At 42.4% G+C, this 16464-nt stretch overlaps 2 protein-coding genes across 4 annotated transcripts in view; one reads left to right on the plus strand and one right to left on the minus strand.

The window, feature by feature from the left end:
* Positions 1 to 1407: 1407 nt before the first annotated feature.
* Positions 1408 to 7428, minus strand: fam72a (family with sequence similarity 72 member A). Its single transcript, XM_049580707.1, has 4 exons — positions 5922 to 7428; positions 5607 to 5684; positions 4858 to 4982; positions 1408 to 4752 (listed from the first exon to the last, which is right to left on the minus strand). Exons 1-4 carry the CDS (start codon positions 6071 to 6073, stop codon positions 4658 to 4660), a joined length of 450 nt encoding a protein of 149 aa, XP_049436664.1. The 5' UTR covers positions 6074 to 7428; the 3' UTR covers positions 1408 to 4657.
* Positions 7429 to 7611: 183 nt separating this feature from the next.
* srgap2 (SLIT-ROBO Rho GTPase activating protein 2) overlaps positions 7612 to 16464 on the plus strand; it is a 65280-nt gene continuing 56427 nt past the window's right edge. For all 3 annotated transcript variants that reach the window (XM_049580504.1, XM_049580515.1, XM_049580533.1), the window contains exon 1: positions 7612 to 8126. In XM_049580504.1, coding sequence (XP_049436461.1) covers positions 8060 to 8126 — 67 coding nt within the window. In that variant the 5' untranslated portion in view covers positions 7612 to 8059. The remainder of the gene's footprint in view (positions 8127 to 16464) is intronic.

Genomic DNA, 16464 nt, shown 5'->3' on the forward strand with positions numbered 1-16464 from the left:
CACTTTGACCAGAGGAAATGTAAGTTGTGTGCAAAAACTCTCAGACACACGGAAACTGTCTGAGGGCTGGATAGTGCGGGTCACGACATCCAGACAACTTCCTCCTTTTCATTGGTAACCGAGAACACAAAGGGATATGGGATCAAAACATCATTTGCAGGAAGATTATCCAGTTTCTTGGTTATAAATGTTGACTTAACTCTTCACTTGGCATGCTGACACTAGTGGATACTGTGTATTAAAGCATCATAATGAGATTGTGGAATCAAAATATCCACCAAGGAGGATATTCATACATTTTTGACTGTTTCAGTTGCAATTAATCTGGTGTGCTCTACTTATTTATACTATAATTGATACATAGCACTTATTTTATGTCTCTCTGCATGAGAAGAGTGTGTGAGAGTGCATCTAGCTGTGGCAGCGACTGTTCAGTGTGTCAGATCAGGATGGATGAGATTGTAGAAAAAAGATGCAGAATTCAGATCTAGAGTTTAAACTATCTATATATTGTTTATATGTGTAGTTCAAAGTAGGTACAAGAAACGTGTGTGTGAAATGAGCCCGATGTCAAATTAAAGCATCATGTGCAAGAGTCCATCACAGTTTGTGTGGGTGGTTATTCTCATGGATGCACACACACTTGCAAAGGAAACTGATACCATTCAGATATCACTGTGGTCTGTACAGGTGAAATTCAGCCATGATCTGCTCTTCTGCCGTCTCACCCGCTGCTGTGTTTGGGAACATAGGCACACAGAGCTGAGGCAGAGCTTTTTTTAACAAACAGGGGCCCCAGTTTCTGTTGCCTGTACTTAAAAGTTCCTCTACTTTTTTTTCCATCACAAGATTCTGTTCTTTCTTATCCGGCTCAACGGCCTAAAGATATTGGATGACGTATGTTGTGCAAGTTGTGAAGCCCTCTGAGACTAATTTGAGATTTGTGGCTGTAAGTAAAACTGACTTGTCTATTGGATGCATTCATTATCAGACTTGGCAGTCAGAGCACTGTAAATTAGAGAGAACATCAGATACAGAAACATGTTGATGGTGTTGGATGTGGCAAAACAACCTCACAACAGCAACGTTTGAACATTTTGTACTGACTTCTTTCTATAACATGATCTTGTGCGCACCACTGTGTGATGAGTGATGAAAAGATGATAAAAGCACACAGATATGATTTGTAGGAACCTTTGCCAAAACATTCTGTAGTGCAGCTTGAGTGTATGGAATGTAATGCCAATTTTGTCCATAACTTGTCTGTGGAGCCCAGGATGAGCAGCTGATATAGAGGCAGAAGCTACTGTGGATCTAAATTAGAGAAAAAAAGGTAAAACAGAACGACAGGGCATTTAAGATATTTTGAAAAAAAAAAAAAAAAAGTTTATTAATTTAACAAGCATACAAAACAACAAATCCTTTTTTTCAAACTACCAATGCAGTTTCAGTGCAATTCCAAAATATACATTTTTTCAGCAGGGCATGTTAATCAAAGTTATTCACGTCAGAAACAGCCATTTAAATATTTCTTTTTTTTTTTTTTTTGATTATCATGACAATTGTCCTAGCCAGAGGAAGCTCGCGAGTGATACCTTCTTGAGGTAAAACTGTACACATCAGATCTTTAACGTACAAAACAAAGCACTACATCACAAATGAAATATTAAATACGTCAACATAAAAACATAAGAACTGTAGCACAAAACAAACCAATTGCATTTGTAAACAAAGCTTGTAAACAAAAAGGAAGTATGTGGTTATAGATATTTGGTATGTGGGTTTAATAAATACCTAGCTGATGAACTGTATCCTAGCAGTTTAACCACATAGACAGTATTTGGTGTGCAAGTGTAGCAGACTGTCAGTTATAATTTAAAGGTGAAAGACGTGAAAATCTGGACACGGTTTTCCTCCTCTATGTGTGTTTTTCCACAACTAAAGGCTATAGCATAAATACAGAGGCCAATTAACGTTAAAAAATACCTTCTTCTTTTTATCATTTTCCTTCAGGTAAGAAGTGACATTCTACGTTTGCCGACAACGTGGGCAAACCTCATTCACTCACATTAACGACGGTTACTTTAAGACAGGATCATAGTATCAGCAGTGCACAGCAGTGAAACAATAACAAGAGCAGAAGGATGGCACTGCCAAAAAAGGACTGACTTGAGTTAAGTCCCTTGTGACTGGAGGATGTCCAAGGCTGTGTCTTGCACAACAGGGTTGAGGAGAAGGCCTGGTCAGTTGGTGATGACCAACTAACATACAGCATCATCCTCGAGTCCACAGCTTAACAAAAGGTTCATTGTCAGCAATCACAGCATCAGTAAGGCCAAAAGAATATTGAGGGTTAAAAGTTTCATGGTCAGCTCCACTGACTTAAAGGGACAGTTCACTCCAACATCAGAAATACACATTTTTCCTCTCACCTGTAGTGCTGTTTATCAGTCTAGATTGTTTTGGTGCGAGTTGCTGACTGTTGGAGATATCAGCCGTAGAGATGTTTTCCTTCTCTACAATATAATGGAACTAGATGGCACTTGGTTTGTGATACTCAAAGCACCAAAACCATACATTTGAAAAACTCAACAGCAATGTCTCTTTCCCGAAATCATGACCCAGTTACTCAAGATAATCCACAGACCTTGTTGTGAGCAGTTTCATGCAGGAACTATTTTCTTTCTACCGAACTGCACCTGCCAACTGTATCACTGTGCAGGAGGAGTGCATCTACTCATGCGCGAGACTCCTGCTAAGGATAATGCAAGATGTAAACAATCATGGCGTTCTCCTCAGCTGAGCTGTAACATTAGCTAGCTCAGTAGCAGCAGCTTTCTTTTATGCAGTGATGCTGGTGTAGTTCAGTAGACAAAAAAATAGTTCCTACATTAAACTGTTTACAGCAAGGTCTGTGTATTATCTTGAGTAATTGGAATCGGACATTGTTGTTGAGTTTACGAATGTATTTTTTTGGCGCTTTGAGCATCACAAGCAGAGCACCATCTACTTCCATTATACTAGAGAGAAGGCAGACATCTCCACGGCCGATATCTCCAACGCTTTGCAGCTCACACCAAAACGATCTAGATGTAAGTAGGACTAAAAGTAAGAGGTAAAATATGTGTTTTTTATTTTGGGGCGAACTGTCCCTTTAAGCTTAACCTCACAACAGAATAATTAAAAAATAAAGTTATCCAATAAGCGGGCCCAAAATGACATAATTATCCTTTTTAGAGGGGCGGCCACTCCATAAATTCCATATTGATATGTTCCATGATTCTTTGGAGTCGCCTTCTCTTCAGGTGCTACAACTATGCTGCTACATAAAACTGAACAGTAATGGAACAAAAACAGAGCATGGAAATCCATTTAGAAGTCACGGTTTCATAATCCATCTTAATGATCCACATTAAAGATTTTTGGAGTGTTGCAAAAGTGCACCTTTGTCAGCTTCAGTTCTAGCTTTTCTACATCATCAATCTGAGAACACATTACTTGATTTGAGCTCTTACCGAGAACTTAACTTCAAAACTCAGCTGCTCCAGGCCTTTGTGGAAGCACACCCTATGCATAAGTTAGTAGGTTAGTATCAGATACTGCTACAGTCAGATTCATCTGGGTGTTAAGCACATACTGCTGCTGTCAAGTATGTAACAACACTGTGTAAGCATATCAAAATGTATCACCGATAGAACGTCAGATCGTAAGGTAACCTAAATCAAATATGCCCTTAAAAAGCAAGGAACTCATATATATATATATATATCATTCAACCATTGTGCTATTTCTCCAATATACGAGATTCAAAAAGCACTCTCTTTCAGTCAGCACCCAGCCACACAGAGAGAATATAAGCCTTTAAGACACAACTCTTATTGGAGTTTTTGCTTATTACAGCATATTCAATGTACAGATTATAACTGCCATTAAAATGAAGATAGGCGAATCGTGGTCACCTTTTCAGAAAACTGGACTGAACGTAAAGAGCGTGAAAAAGCACAGCATTCGCTGATAAGTCCCACTGACTTATCATACCACACCCCCAACTTCTCATGGGGCCGATCCACAACCACGAGGTCAGTGGAGACTCTGTGATGAAGAGTAGAATGCACTAGATTAAGGAGTCTAGTTGTCTGTTATTTTCAGTCTACTTCAGCCACGTGTTTTTATAATAGCCCATGCAAGTATACGAAAAAAGAGAGTAAAGAATATGTGTCACATTGTGTGCGTCTGTGCTTTTAACAGTGAGAGTGATGGGGGAAGGCATGGTCACAGGTTTAAGTGATTCAACACTAAACGATGCAGGGGCAAAAATCTTTTGCTGCACTGTTCTCTGTGGGTTCAAACTGTGGTGCATGTTGTGTTTCTAGCCAAGCAGTGATGTCACAACAGGTGTTTTGCCTTTGACAGGTGATGGTGAGCACCTGCTGTGACATCAGTGATGGGGGTGTGGCCAGATGTGCACCATGGTTTCAGTTATCAATCCATGCAGAGCAGTACAGCAGCACTTATTTTTTTGCCCTACTTGATTCAGTATTAAATTACTCTTTAAAATGTCTCTTTTCTCTCTCATCTCAAGCATGGTTTGTACACTCTTCTAGCTCCACCTCAAATGTTGGCGTTCCACTTCTCTTCGCATTGTCCGTTTCCCTGTCTACCTAATACACTCCTCTTCTGATGGGCTTTCCGATTCTTCGTTCTCGCTGTCATCAAGCTCGGGAAGATCTCCCCACAGGAGCAGATTCAGACCTGAAGACACATTGGAGGGTGACAGAGACTTATGAAACACATTCAATGGAGCGAAACTGCAAAGAATTCCATTTTTTTTTCTTTTTAAGAGGAGCCTGTACTGACCTGTCGCATCCAGTCTGTTGAGAGTAGATACAGCATCGCTGTTGAACATCCAGAAATGGCCGTTGTTACAGGAGAGCAGGCAGGGTTTACAGGGGGCGACAACATGATAGCCCACAACATTTCCACTGGGAGAGGGAGGGAGGGAGAATAAAGAAGAAAGCGCGTGTCAGCACTTTACTGGGGGCACTCCTGAAAAGTGCTAACTCCACTAGCGGGTGTCTATTATCTAACTGATGTTTGTTTTTACCCTGTGTACAACAACAACAAAGGCCTGGGAATACAAAAGAGGCTCCATAAAGCCTCACTGTAGCACCAAGCTCTCTCCTTTAGCGTCAATATCAGACATAAATGCCAAATGGCAATTTCATATTAATGATGGTTGCATAGAGCTGAAACAATTTGGCAATTTTAGCATCATCCACAGGAAATTATTTGATGACTATGTTGATAATCGATTAATTGTATGAGACACCACTCAAACAGAAACACCAGATTTGCTGCATTTCTAAGTGTATATCTTTTTGGACTGTTGGCCAGATAAAACAATAACAATAATCACTGTATAAATAGATGATGAACATGATTGATAATTGCAGCTCTACAGGTGTATACTGTGAAAAACAGCTACATGGGTAGGACCTACTTGTTTGCTGTGGTAACAGTGGTGGCTGTGCTTTTAATCAACATATCACATTAGCAGATGGTCTTCCTAAAGCAAACCCTGCAGGCTACAGATGAGCTTTACATACCACTTGAGACATGCGATGTCTCTCAGTTTGCATTTGCAGCTTTCAGTAGAGTAGCAGCTGGCCACAAAGTCAACAGTTCTTGGGGGAGGGTGCGTGTAATGAGAAACAAACACAGCCATGAAAGGTTAAAACCCACACTCATTTCACATTTCCATGCAACAAACGCAGTCAATCGTAGTTTGGGTGCCTGTATTATGTCCCTGTTTCTACTAAATGATCAGTTAGGTATCAGTTTGTCTCAATTACACCTTGCCCTGGCAACAACAGCAGACATAAACAAAGGCTAGCAGCACTGCTAGCTAGATTAGCACTTACCTATTGGGAGGTATATCAGTCGAAAACAGCTCAACCTCAGTGTCTGCAAGAAGCACTGCTTTCATGCCTCTCGTGCAGAGCAGACTGTCACAGAATATGCAGTTAACCTGGGTCACACACTTGTTTTTGAAATTAGCGTTGGATGTAGACATTGTTGTCCTGCTAAAATGGACGAACTCTCTCGCTCTTTCTGCGCCCAGACAGCAAATACAGCAGAAAAACAAGAATCGGGTCCTGATGTTGCTCACTACCCGTTCAATTCGGGATAATAATGCTCGATTTGACGTTAACTTCGGAAGCGTTAACGCTAGCACTAACGTCCTTGTGCAAACGTTAGCCTTTTCCTAACGACAAAACGGAAGGCAGCTAACGTCAGCTTGTTGAATAAACGCTCGGGAAAAAAATCTATTTCCGCGAACGCTCTCTACAGAAAAGAAAACAATTTGCTGTATCACCGATAGATACACGACACCGGCGAATAACTAGCCTATTTTACACGACTGGCTCAGCATCCATTCGGATCTAGTTAACAGCTAACTGAATAGCTGTCAGCTTTGTTTACAACTTCCTGGTATTTAACGGCACTTCCTGAAACTATCTTTAAAAGACCCCACATCTGACTCTGATTGGATACACTCCATAGTAACCGACGCTATTGGCCACCTTCATGACAATGTCTGGACGTGATTGGTTGAAAATCAGAGTTGAAAAGCCCACATTCAAAAATCCTGAAAGCCGATTGGTGTGCATACATGTCACTCAAATTTCGATCCACCAATCGTGTTGTGGGAAGTATAGCCCTTGTCCTATAAAATTAGGCGGGGCTGTGGTTTAGACGTTGTGAAAAAGTTAATGCATTTACAGTCAGAGTGAGGGTCCCCTTTTAATAAGACGGCTTAATTATTACACTATTTTATGTTAAAAAATGGTCGACGTCGTAATACAAGGCAAGGTTAACGCATTTACATTACGTCCAACAATGCGATAAGTGGGTATAGATATGCAGAGTTATGGCTATGCTTGCTAACAAGCTAAAGCTAACGTTAGACTTCTGGCTAATTTGGGGCTAACGTTAGCTTCACTCCTAGCTACAGACAAAATGCTGTTTTGTTTTAATAAGATATTGTTAAGCTAACCTTTATTGGCTCCACGGTGCAGTGTAAGAGCAGCAAAAACAAGAAATATAAACAAAAAGCAAGACATAAGTCAAGTATACAGTAAAAAAAAGCGAAATATAAGTATTACAAGTAATAGTACTAGTAAATTTACTAGTAGACACTCAGTTGTACAGTATATATTCTTCTCAGCAGTCATAACGTTACTCAAATGATACGTAAAAATGGCAGTTAAACCCACCTTTCCCTCTCTGAAACAGGCTACATTATCCTCACATTGTTACTGGTCTATCATGCTCCTATGTTTTTGAGAATCTTAGTTCTCAAGTTTACCCCTTGGCCATAACAAACAGCGGCAGCAACACACTCTCATGACAGTGTAGGTTATATAATTACCTGGTCAAACAAGACACACACCAATGGGACGTGCAGGGAAGGGGTTGTTTGCAAGTAATTTGGTTTATTAACCCAAAAGACTAGTGTCCATGTGCATCCATGCCTGTCCTGCGCACTGGGGCTGCCCCTCCATCTCCACTAGGTTCCTCCTCTGTCTCACTTCAGGAGGGGGAAGAGGAGGAGAGCAGTTGAGTTCAGACAGGCGGACTGGCAGCTGCTAGACCGATACGCGCTTAGGGCAAATACATGAAAAACTTTTGGAAGTGCTGAGTGACAGGCTATCGCTGTTTGTTTTCTAAGAAGGGAATGAATCTCCTTTCACTTGAAGTTGTTTGCACCATAACCGGTTTTGAGGAGGCGGTGAGGCGCGGCGGCGGATGGGATCATACAGCTACAGCAGCAGCAGCAGCGCCAAACTCACAATGCGCCCGGAGTGAACACAGGCAGGGAGACAATACAGGTCCGCGGGCACACTGAGGAGCTGCAATCTCATCTGGGCTCTCTTTTTCTTCCCACAACCCGATCCAGAGTGGCTTTTCCCCTCCGTCTGCGGCTAATCTTTGTGACTGATTGAGGCAAAATTGACTTCGCAACGAGGGCAAGTGGTCTGATCTCCCAAACTCAGCCATGACGTCTCCGGCGAAATTCCGAAAGGACAAGGAGATAGTGGCCGAATATGAAACTCAAGTCAAAGGTAAAACTTTTTAAAAGCTTTTTCACATGTTAATATCATAATCTGAAGTGACAAAGCGTTAAATCTGTGCTTTCTGACTCTGTGGTGTGTTTTGCTTGACTTGCCTCATTGCATGGTTTTCTGTACCCTCACCTCTCCTATCAGGCGTAAAGGGTACGGTTCCCTTTCTGTTTCACCAACCATTTGTGAAGGTTAATCGTCATGACGTGGACGTGGCAGATTAGTAGTATATCAATAATTGCCATCATGACTAGAACATCATGGTCAGCGTGTCTTAAAGCGTGTGATCGCTCGCCTTTAACGCAGCACACAGATGGCCAACAAAGACAGGGAGGGGGAAAAAACCCACTCAGGAATCAGTGTTGTTGTCCAGATGTGGTCTCTATATGGTCTCAGAAGACAAGCGTATGTGAAGGTGGTGTGTGTGTAGTGTAGACTACCCAGAGTGCTGGGGTTTCGACATGGAACAAGGCAGGGCGTTTTCTCTCCCTCTCTGTCTCCTGCGTGTCTGTGCTGCTGGTGTGCGCTGCCGTCCGCTTATGCTGCAAATGTGTGTGTCTGTGTGTGCATGGCTTTTAATGCATATTTAAATTAAATGATCCATTTGTGCTGAGGCTTGTCCATTGATCACAGTTCATTGGTGTCGCCCCTGCCCACGATCAAGGACATAGGAGAGCAGCAGGGGTGGGCGAGCAGATTGTAGTGGTTAGGAAGGGGCGTTTAGATGTTAACTGTTTACTGGCTGATTGATATGTGTGTGTGTGTGTGTGTGTGTGTGTGTGTGTGTGTGTGTGTGTTTCTGTCGTCAGGCAGGCACCCTGTAATCAGCTGGGCAGTGTCTGTCAGAGCTACAGCAATTGCTTATCAGATCTATAGGTTTTAGGTTAGTGGCATGCAGGCAGGGGAGGAGAGGGAGAGCACAGGGGTGGCAGGAAGAGGGGAGAGGGATGTGCAGGAGAGAGGACAGGATATTACTCCCCTCATGAACAGCATGTTTCCACTACTGCTGCAGTGTAAGATCACCAGATACAATGGGCTACCACCTTCCTCATCACATCCCCTTAAGAACATGCGTCCTCTTCCCTGCCTTGTCTCCAACATGGTCACCTCTTAACCCTCCTATTCTCCTGTAAAGCTGCTCCTACCTTCAACTCTCAGGGTTCCTACAGTCATGGAAAACATGGAAAAGTCATGGAGTTTTGTTGTGTATAATAAAATTAAATGTTACCGTAATCCTCCAGGGATAACTTTCCATGTAATGTAACATAATAGCAACTTTATTTTCTGTAAGATAGCTGTTGTAATGTAGCTCTAATATGTTGATTGAGATTCTGTCCATGCAAATGTGTGGGAACGCTGAACTTTGTAGGTCAGAGCAGCAAGTCAGTGACAAACAAAGCGGGTTTGGAGGGTTTTATCATAAATCTGATGCTGTGAAACTGGAATTTCTGGTGTTGAGATCCAGATGGGTGACAAATTAAAGGAAAAAAACCAACATAAAATGCAAAATGTGGTGCTGCCAAAATGGCCTCAATGCCCCATGGCTCCAATTCAAGAAGTTTCTGTAACTCTACAGGAGTGATGAGCACCATTCTTCCAATAGATATTCATGATTAAGGTCAATTTCATACCTATCAAACCTTTCAGTGACCCCCTTGTGCTCTATGTGGAAACTTCTAAATTTGTTATGTTACACCACTCCATCCAAGTTCATCCTTTATTTGTCACTCGCTCTACATCTGCATGAAATGTGGGCAGGGGTTCGATTTGGTCACATATTCTAACAGGTAGTTAAACTAAGGAACAGATAAATCCAGGATAACTTGACTCATCTCAATGTTTACCACCTCTTAGTAGCCACTTCCTCTTGTTTACCCGCCCATCTGCAGACTCCTTTAGCTGTCACCACAGTGACATTAGCGTTGTTGTCTTAACGTCCCGGTAGGCCACCGTTTATGCTCGGCAGCCTGTGTAAAGACTTTCTGTCTGTGCTGCACTGTGTGGGCTGTCTCCTGTGTTTGTCAGTTTGTGGACTTAATGTTTGTCCATCGACCCTCTGCATCGATTTCTCCTGTCAGTTACTTCACTGCTCCCTGGTGAACAGCTGTGTCGAGCTATCTCACTCTGTCCGCATTCTGTTTTTCCACATACCATCTTCCCTATCTGGAATGAACAGATGAAAGGATAAACTTGTGCATCCTCATTACTGTTTGTGGTGTGTGTGTGTGTGCGTGTGTGTTTTTTCCATCTGTGGAGAGGCGTCTCCAGGTGCTGTGTGTCTGCTGTGACATTCCCAGCAGTCTGCCTTCTCTGGGAGACACAGACAGTCTGTCATTACTCTGCACGCTGCTGTTAGATATTCTCTAATGGAGGGTATCAAGCCAGCAATACATGAAGCACCTACACGTCACATCTCTGACTCTCTCTGTTTGCTAACACGTGTCTGTCTTGTTTCCCAAATCTTTAAGAGGTCTTCTATTGCAGTCCAGCCAGCTGAGGAATCAGAACTGTATGTCTCTAATCAAGCAGGAATAGGCTTTTCACGCTGTAGCCGTACACTGTATCATGGGGGAAATAAATGTAAATCCTCTCATACATTCATGCATCTCTGTAGCAGGAGAGGAAAATGCATGATGCACATGCAAACATACGCACAGGGCTTGACAAAATACATCAAGCTCTTGATGAATGCATCGGTCCTGGTTATTTTCAAGACCCTCCCCGCTCCTTGCATATTAGCTACCATAATTTTGCATTTTGTTTGGCCTATTCATCCCCAGTTTGGCCATTGATCCAACCCTGGTGCAGCACTATCAAACTTGACTCATGCATCATAGTACTACATTCAAAAAACATGACATTCATGCTGCACTCACTCAGGAAACTGGCGAGATTCCTGAGATAATTTGGCCTCTTATAATGTAACTCTCCTGCCCCATATTGTTTTATGTTTTTGAAGTTTCCCAACACAGTTATCAAGTGCTCACAAATGCTGCTTTTTGGTATTTAACCTTACATGAATCGTCATTTTGCACGATTGTCTACCTTCTGTACCTTTTTGTAAAGGACACAACTGCATAGTTGCTCCCAAGTTTAGTCTAAAGTAGGTATGGGGATATCATGGACACTGTCACCTCACCTGTTGACCTGTGAGCTGAAAAATATTGCTTTTATTAATGCACACGCACACATCAATACTCCACCATCCTTTTCTCAGCCTCCTCACACAGGAAATGTGCTGATACTTTAATATGGGATTCTGGCTGATGCAAGGAATGTTCCTACTGCTCAGGAAGAGGGTGTGTGTGAGAGAGTTTGTGTATGAGAGGGAGAGATAGAGACCCAGAATAAGAAAGTGGGAGCGAAAAAGAGAAAGATAGCAAGAGAAAGTGAGTGAGACGCATTTAAAGGGGGATAGGAATGTTCTAACACAGATGTAAATGGTTATACACAGCGCTGAAATGGAGTTAAGGAATGAGCTTATCACCTAGCACTCGGAGTTCACAGAGCACTTACTTGGAATTGAATCCAGAAAGCTACTTTGCTTTTAGAAAGACTCCAAATTACCCTGAGGTTTGTCACCATTATAGCCTCCATTGCATTTATCCAGTCAATGCACATCTACCAGCTCTCGCCGTCCCTTGTTTACCAGTCAGCAAGCTCGCTCTGATATTTGAATGGAAAGCTTCAATTCAGGCGGTGTGAAACATTTTAGTGGAAAATTAGGGAGTGCTGAGTCTTTGAAAACATTTGACAGATGTTTCATTTTTCAAGTACATTTTGGCTCAACGCTTCAGCATCTGTCAGAGTTTCGCACATCTGGGAATGTTAATAAGTGGCTGCCTTTGCAAATAACCGCTGCCACTGACAAAATGTATCAATAATGGTGGTTTTTGGAGAAATGCAGAGAGGTATGCATGGACAGCTAATCTGATGATGTGCTAAAAAACCTGAATTGGGCTTTAGACTAAATGCTCGCACACAAAGAAGTATGCGCAGGCTCTTTCTCCAAACAGATGTGGCTTATTATAATTTTCCAGACTGGCTAATAAACTCATTCTCTGCAGATATGATGTTGATGTGTCTTCCCTGAAGATGGATGAGTGCCTGTGGCCATAAACCGAAGCGGTGTGTCTGCCTACGTGTACGTTACTAAGCTGCCTGTTTACGAGGCAGCCAGAGAAACATATGATTTAGGATAAATGGCTGCTTTCACTAGCACACAATAGGAAAGGTGGTGACACAGCAAGAGGTTTGTCTGCAAGCGGGATTGTTGGTCTGTGCGTGTACGTGAGGGGCTGTGAGCCTGGGCTGAATATTTCTCTTCGCATGTGTGCTTTGTGGTCGATTGATGTATATTTGATCAGGCGGAGCAGGGTTACTGCAGAGGGGTCTTTGACACATATTGAAGAGAGGTTCTGTTTCTCATTTATTAACTATGAAACAGTGAGGGATAGAAGGAATAGAGGAACCAAGGGAAGCATGAATGTTATTGTAACACTGATCCTTTTGCTGCATTTGCCTCCACCTCGACAAACATCACATGTGGGTGGAAGGGTGTGAGAAGACATCTTTAAGCTAATCTATTAGTGGTTGTTTTAGGGCTTTGTGTGTGTGTGTGTGTGTGTGTGTGTGTTTCTTAACAACCCCTTGTCAATTAGGGCTGGACTGTATTGAGTGAATCCAGTGGTGCACTTACCAACCACAAGTCAATCACGCAACTCTGAACGGTTTTGTGATTGACTTGTGTGTGGATGTCTGTCAGATTGTGGTGGTAAAAATGGGTTGGGAGGGTGGTCTTGGACTGTGTGTGTTATTGTGAGCTGAATTAAAAATGCTAACGGAGCTTAAAATAATCAGCAAGGAAGGATGTGTGTGTATGAAACTGAGGTACAGGAGTCAGGCTTGAACACACACAGATTGCACAGGGAGAGTGTGTGTGAAGCTTCCTGTTTGGGCCCACGGCTTTGTGTCTGGGCAAGGGATTCAACTGCCTTTCATTTAACACACACACACACACACACACACACACACACACACACACACACACACAGTCCCACTGTGCTCGGTGTGTGAGGATTTTTGGCTCTGTAGTCAGCACATTTGCCTCTCAGAATAGAAAGGAACTGAGAAATAAAGGTGTTTTTTAAGAGTGAAAATCCTCTATTCCCTTTGATAACTCACAATAGAACAATGTGTTCCATACCGGGTGTCCCACCGACATTTCGGTTTGTGTGTGTGCGCGCACAGGAGCATTTGCCTTGTGCTGTGTCAGCACCAGACGCGATGTGGCTGAAAACACTCATTGATTTTCTGTTCCCTTCTACCTATCTCCTTCCTCATTCTTCAGCATTCGATATGACAATTTACTACAGGGCTGCTGTGACACCTGCGAGAAAACACACAGTGTTGAATTTACCAACGCCGTAAGTGCTGAGGTGGCCTCCTTCAGAGCACACACACATAAACTGTAAATGCTGTGCACAAGTCAGCGAGTGTGTTATTTGGATAGAGATCTCAGACGTATCCCTGCCTACCCTCCTGCATTCTGGATACAGGTGACAGCTGAGACATAAAAGAGGAATGTCTGCTATCACCACAGTATGCAGATGAACATGTACAGGTGTACAACAACGCCACAAGGACAAACAGCTCATTGATGCCAGTGATAGAGAGATGAAGCAGTAGATTGAGAGACTGGAGAATGAATGAAATAAAGCAGCCGGTGAAGCCAAGTGGCTGAGGTCAGAGTTCAGCTGCTGTTCATTGGTGCCAGATGTTCCAGATGCTCTGATTGGGCAACAGATGCTCCGTCTGCCATGGTTGGCTAATCCTAGCGTTCTGGCTGCCACCCCTTTACTAGGCCTTGAGCACTGAGGCATGTTGGGATTGGTTGAAATCTCCCCTCCCTCTTTTCAGGTATTCTTACTGTGATGTAGAAGAAGTGTGTGTGTGTCTCTGTGTGTGTAGGTGCACCCATGTGAACCCAATTTGTATCCCCAGTCAATGGGTTTACCTCTCACACTGACATTTTGAAACACGATGAAGCTGCTGTCATATTTATTCATGCAAAACACACATGCACACACACACTCACTCAGCCTGGCAGACTTTGTTGTTACTTACTGTGGGTGTTTTGCATAATGTCAACCGTAGCATTCCACTCAGATAGTTGGTTATTGTGACGTGATGAAGTGGAGCAGCGTTGTGGGGGAGCCATTGTGACTACTCGCCCATGTTTGTGTGTGTGAATAGGTGTGTGCGATATGGATAAAATGTTTTATGAAGCTATAATATGTGTAATTGTATTTTGTGATATAAATTCAATCCGGGAGCCTGTCTATAGATACAATAACCATGTCGGACGATTTGTCTCTGGATTACACAATGAATTGAATGCTGTGACCTGAATCAATATACGTCATTAAACTGATGTGAAAATCCTGTAAATCCAGATATTAAAGGAATAGCCTGCTTATACTTTTAGCGAAATTTCCATTGTCTCACAGTATAATAACACTTTCCCAGAGCCCAAGTTGACACGTTTAAAGACAAGGCTATTCAATTTAAGGAAACCAGCAAATGTCATCCAGGGCTGGGCAATATGTTGATATTATACCAATATTGTAGATTTTGGGTATCGTAATAACATAAATGTTGTCTTTTCCTAGTTTTAAAGGCTGCATTACAGTAAAGTGATGTCATTTTCTGAACTTACCAGACTGTTCTAACTGCTATGTTATTTGCCTTTACCCATTCAAGCCTTGTTCACATGGGACTTAGTATCACCTGGGGACCTCGTGATTTGGAAATAACCCCCCACATCTGTGTTTTGTACGGCGCATTTGCACAGGAAAAGTGAAGTCTGTATTTTACTAAAATTTACTGAAATCATCCCCTGGCTATGATGCAGACAGTCATTATTAACTCCACTATACAACACAGAAACATTACACAGCACTACAAGTGTTGTTATGCAGTGTTAGCCTCAGTTTTTCCTTTAAAGTACCGATTCTACCACACATTGCCACGTTATCCGTCGCATGACCATTTGAGCTTTAAGTCTTCTGATGGATTTGAGCTTGTTCCTTTTGCAAACATGTCTCCATGCTGTGTAGCGAGATGAGCTCCTGCACCCAAAATCCTTTAAAACTTTTATTTATAATTGCCGACGCAGCCTCCATAATTCCTGACTCGGAAAGAGGCAAAATCAAGGTGCAGACATAAGTACGACCGCAAATCAACGAGATGTCGATTCACATGGGACTGATATCATCACATGATCTCTGTTTTTGGCAAAATATTGTAGGTAATTTGCAGTGGAATTTTTACTTGACAAATTACAGACATGGCAGATTCACATGGGATTAAGATATGACATGACCTTCGCAATCATTACAAATGACCAGAGGTCCCTGGGTAATACTAGTCCCATGTGAATATGGCTTTAGTCATTATATCCACATTACTGATGATTAGTTATCAATAATCTCATTGTGTAAATATTCTGTGAAAACACCAATAGTCAACCCTATGATATTGTCACAGATTGATATCAAGGTATTTGGTCAAAAGCATCATGATATTTGATTTTCTCCATATTGCCCAGCCCTAATATCAGCTGGAGCCAGCGAATCTCAGGCATTGTTCATTAAAATATTAGCAAATAATTTTTCGACATTGTTGCCGATTCATTTTCTAACAGTTTCAGCTCTTAAGTATATGAGGTCGCATTGCTTAAGCCTGTGTGTTAATGTGTGTGTGACCTGAACCTATAGTTGATACAGGGGCCTTGACCCCTGTTAGGGTGCCTCATTCAAATTCACTTTGTTTCTCACACACACACACACACACACAGCAACAGCAGAGCAACCGGTGAGAGCGTGTAAAAATGTAAAAAGCAGAGCAGTACTCTGGCCTACCCCCTCACACACACACACACACACACACTGCCTGTCAATCCCAAACTCCCTCTCCCTCTTTTTCAATCTTTTTCTTTCTGTCAGCCTACATCCAATGAACAATCAGACCATTGTGAGAAGAACTGCTGGTCTACAACTCAAACTCTCTGTTTCTCTCACTTCTTCTCGCTCCCCCTCTCCTTCTCTGTCTCACTCTTTTCCTCTCTCATGATGTTTGTCAGTTGTGATGAAATGTGACACACACACACACATTTTCGACACGCCTCCCATGGCAGCTTAAACCAATAATCATCACTTTATGATTTCAGCATATGTGACACACACGTACTGTGGGCGCATGCATGAGCCTCAACGCCGGACACTGACTCACAACCAGCTGAGAGAGGATGTTTGTGTGTCTGTGTGTCTGTGTGTGT

The sequence above is a fragment of the Epinephelus fuscoguttatus genome, linkage group LG1 (assembly GCF_011397635.1).
Source record: "Epinephelus fuscoguttatus linkage group LG1, E.fuscoguttatus.final_Chr_v1".
Classification (NCBI taxonomy): Eukaryota; Metazoa; Chordata; class Actinopteri; order Perciformes; family Serranidae; genus Epinephelus; species Epinephelus fuscoguttatus.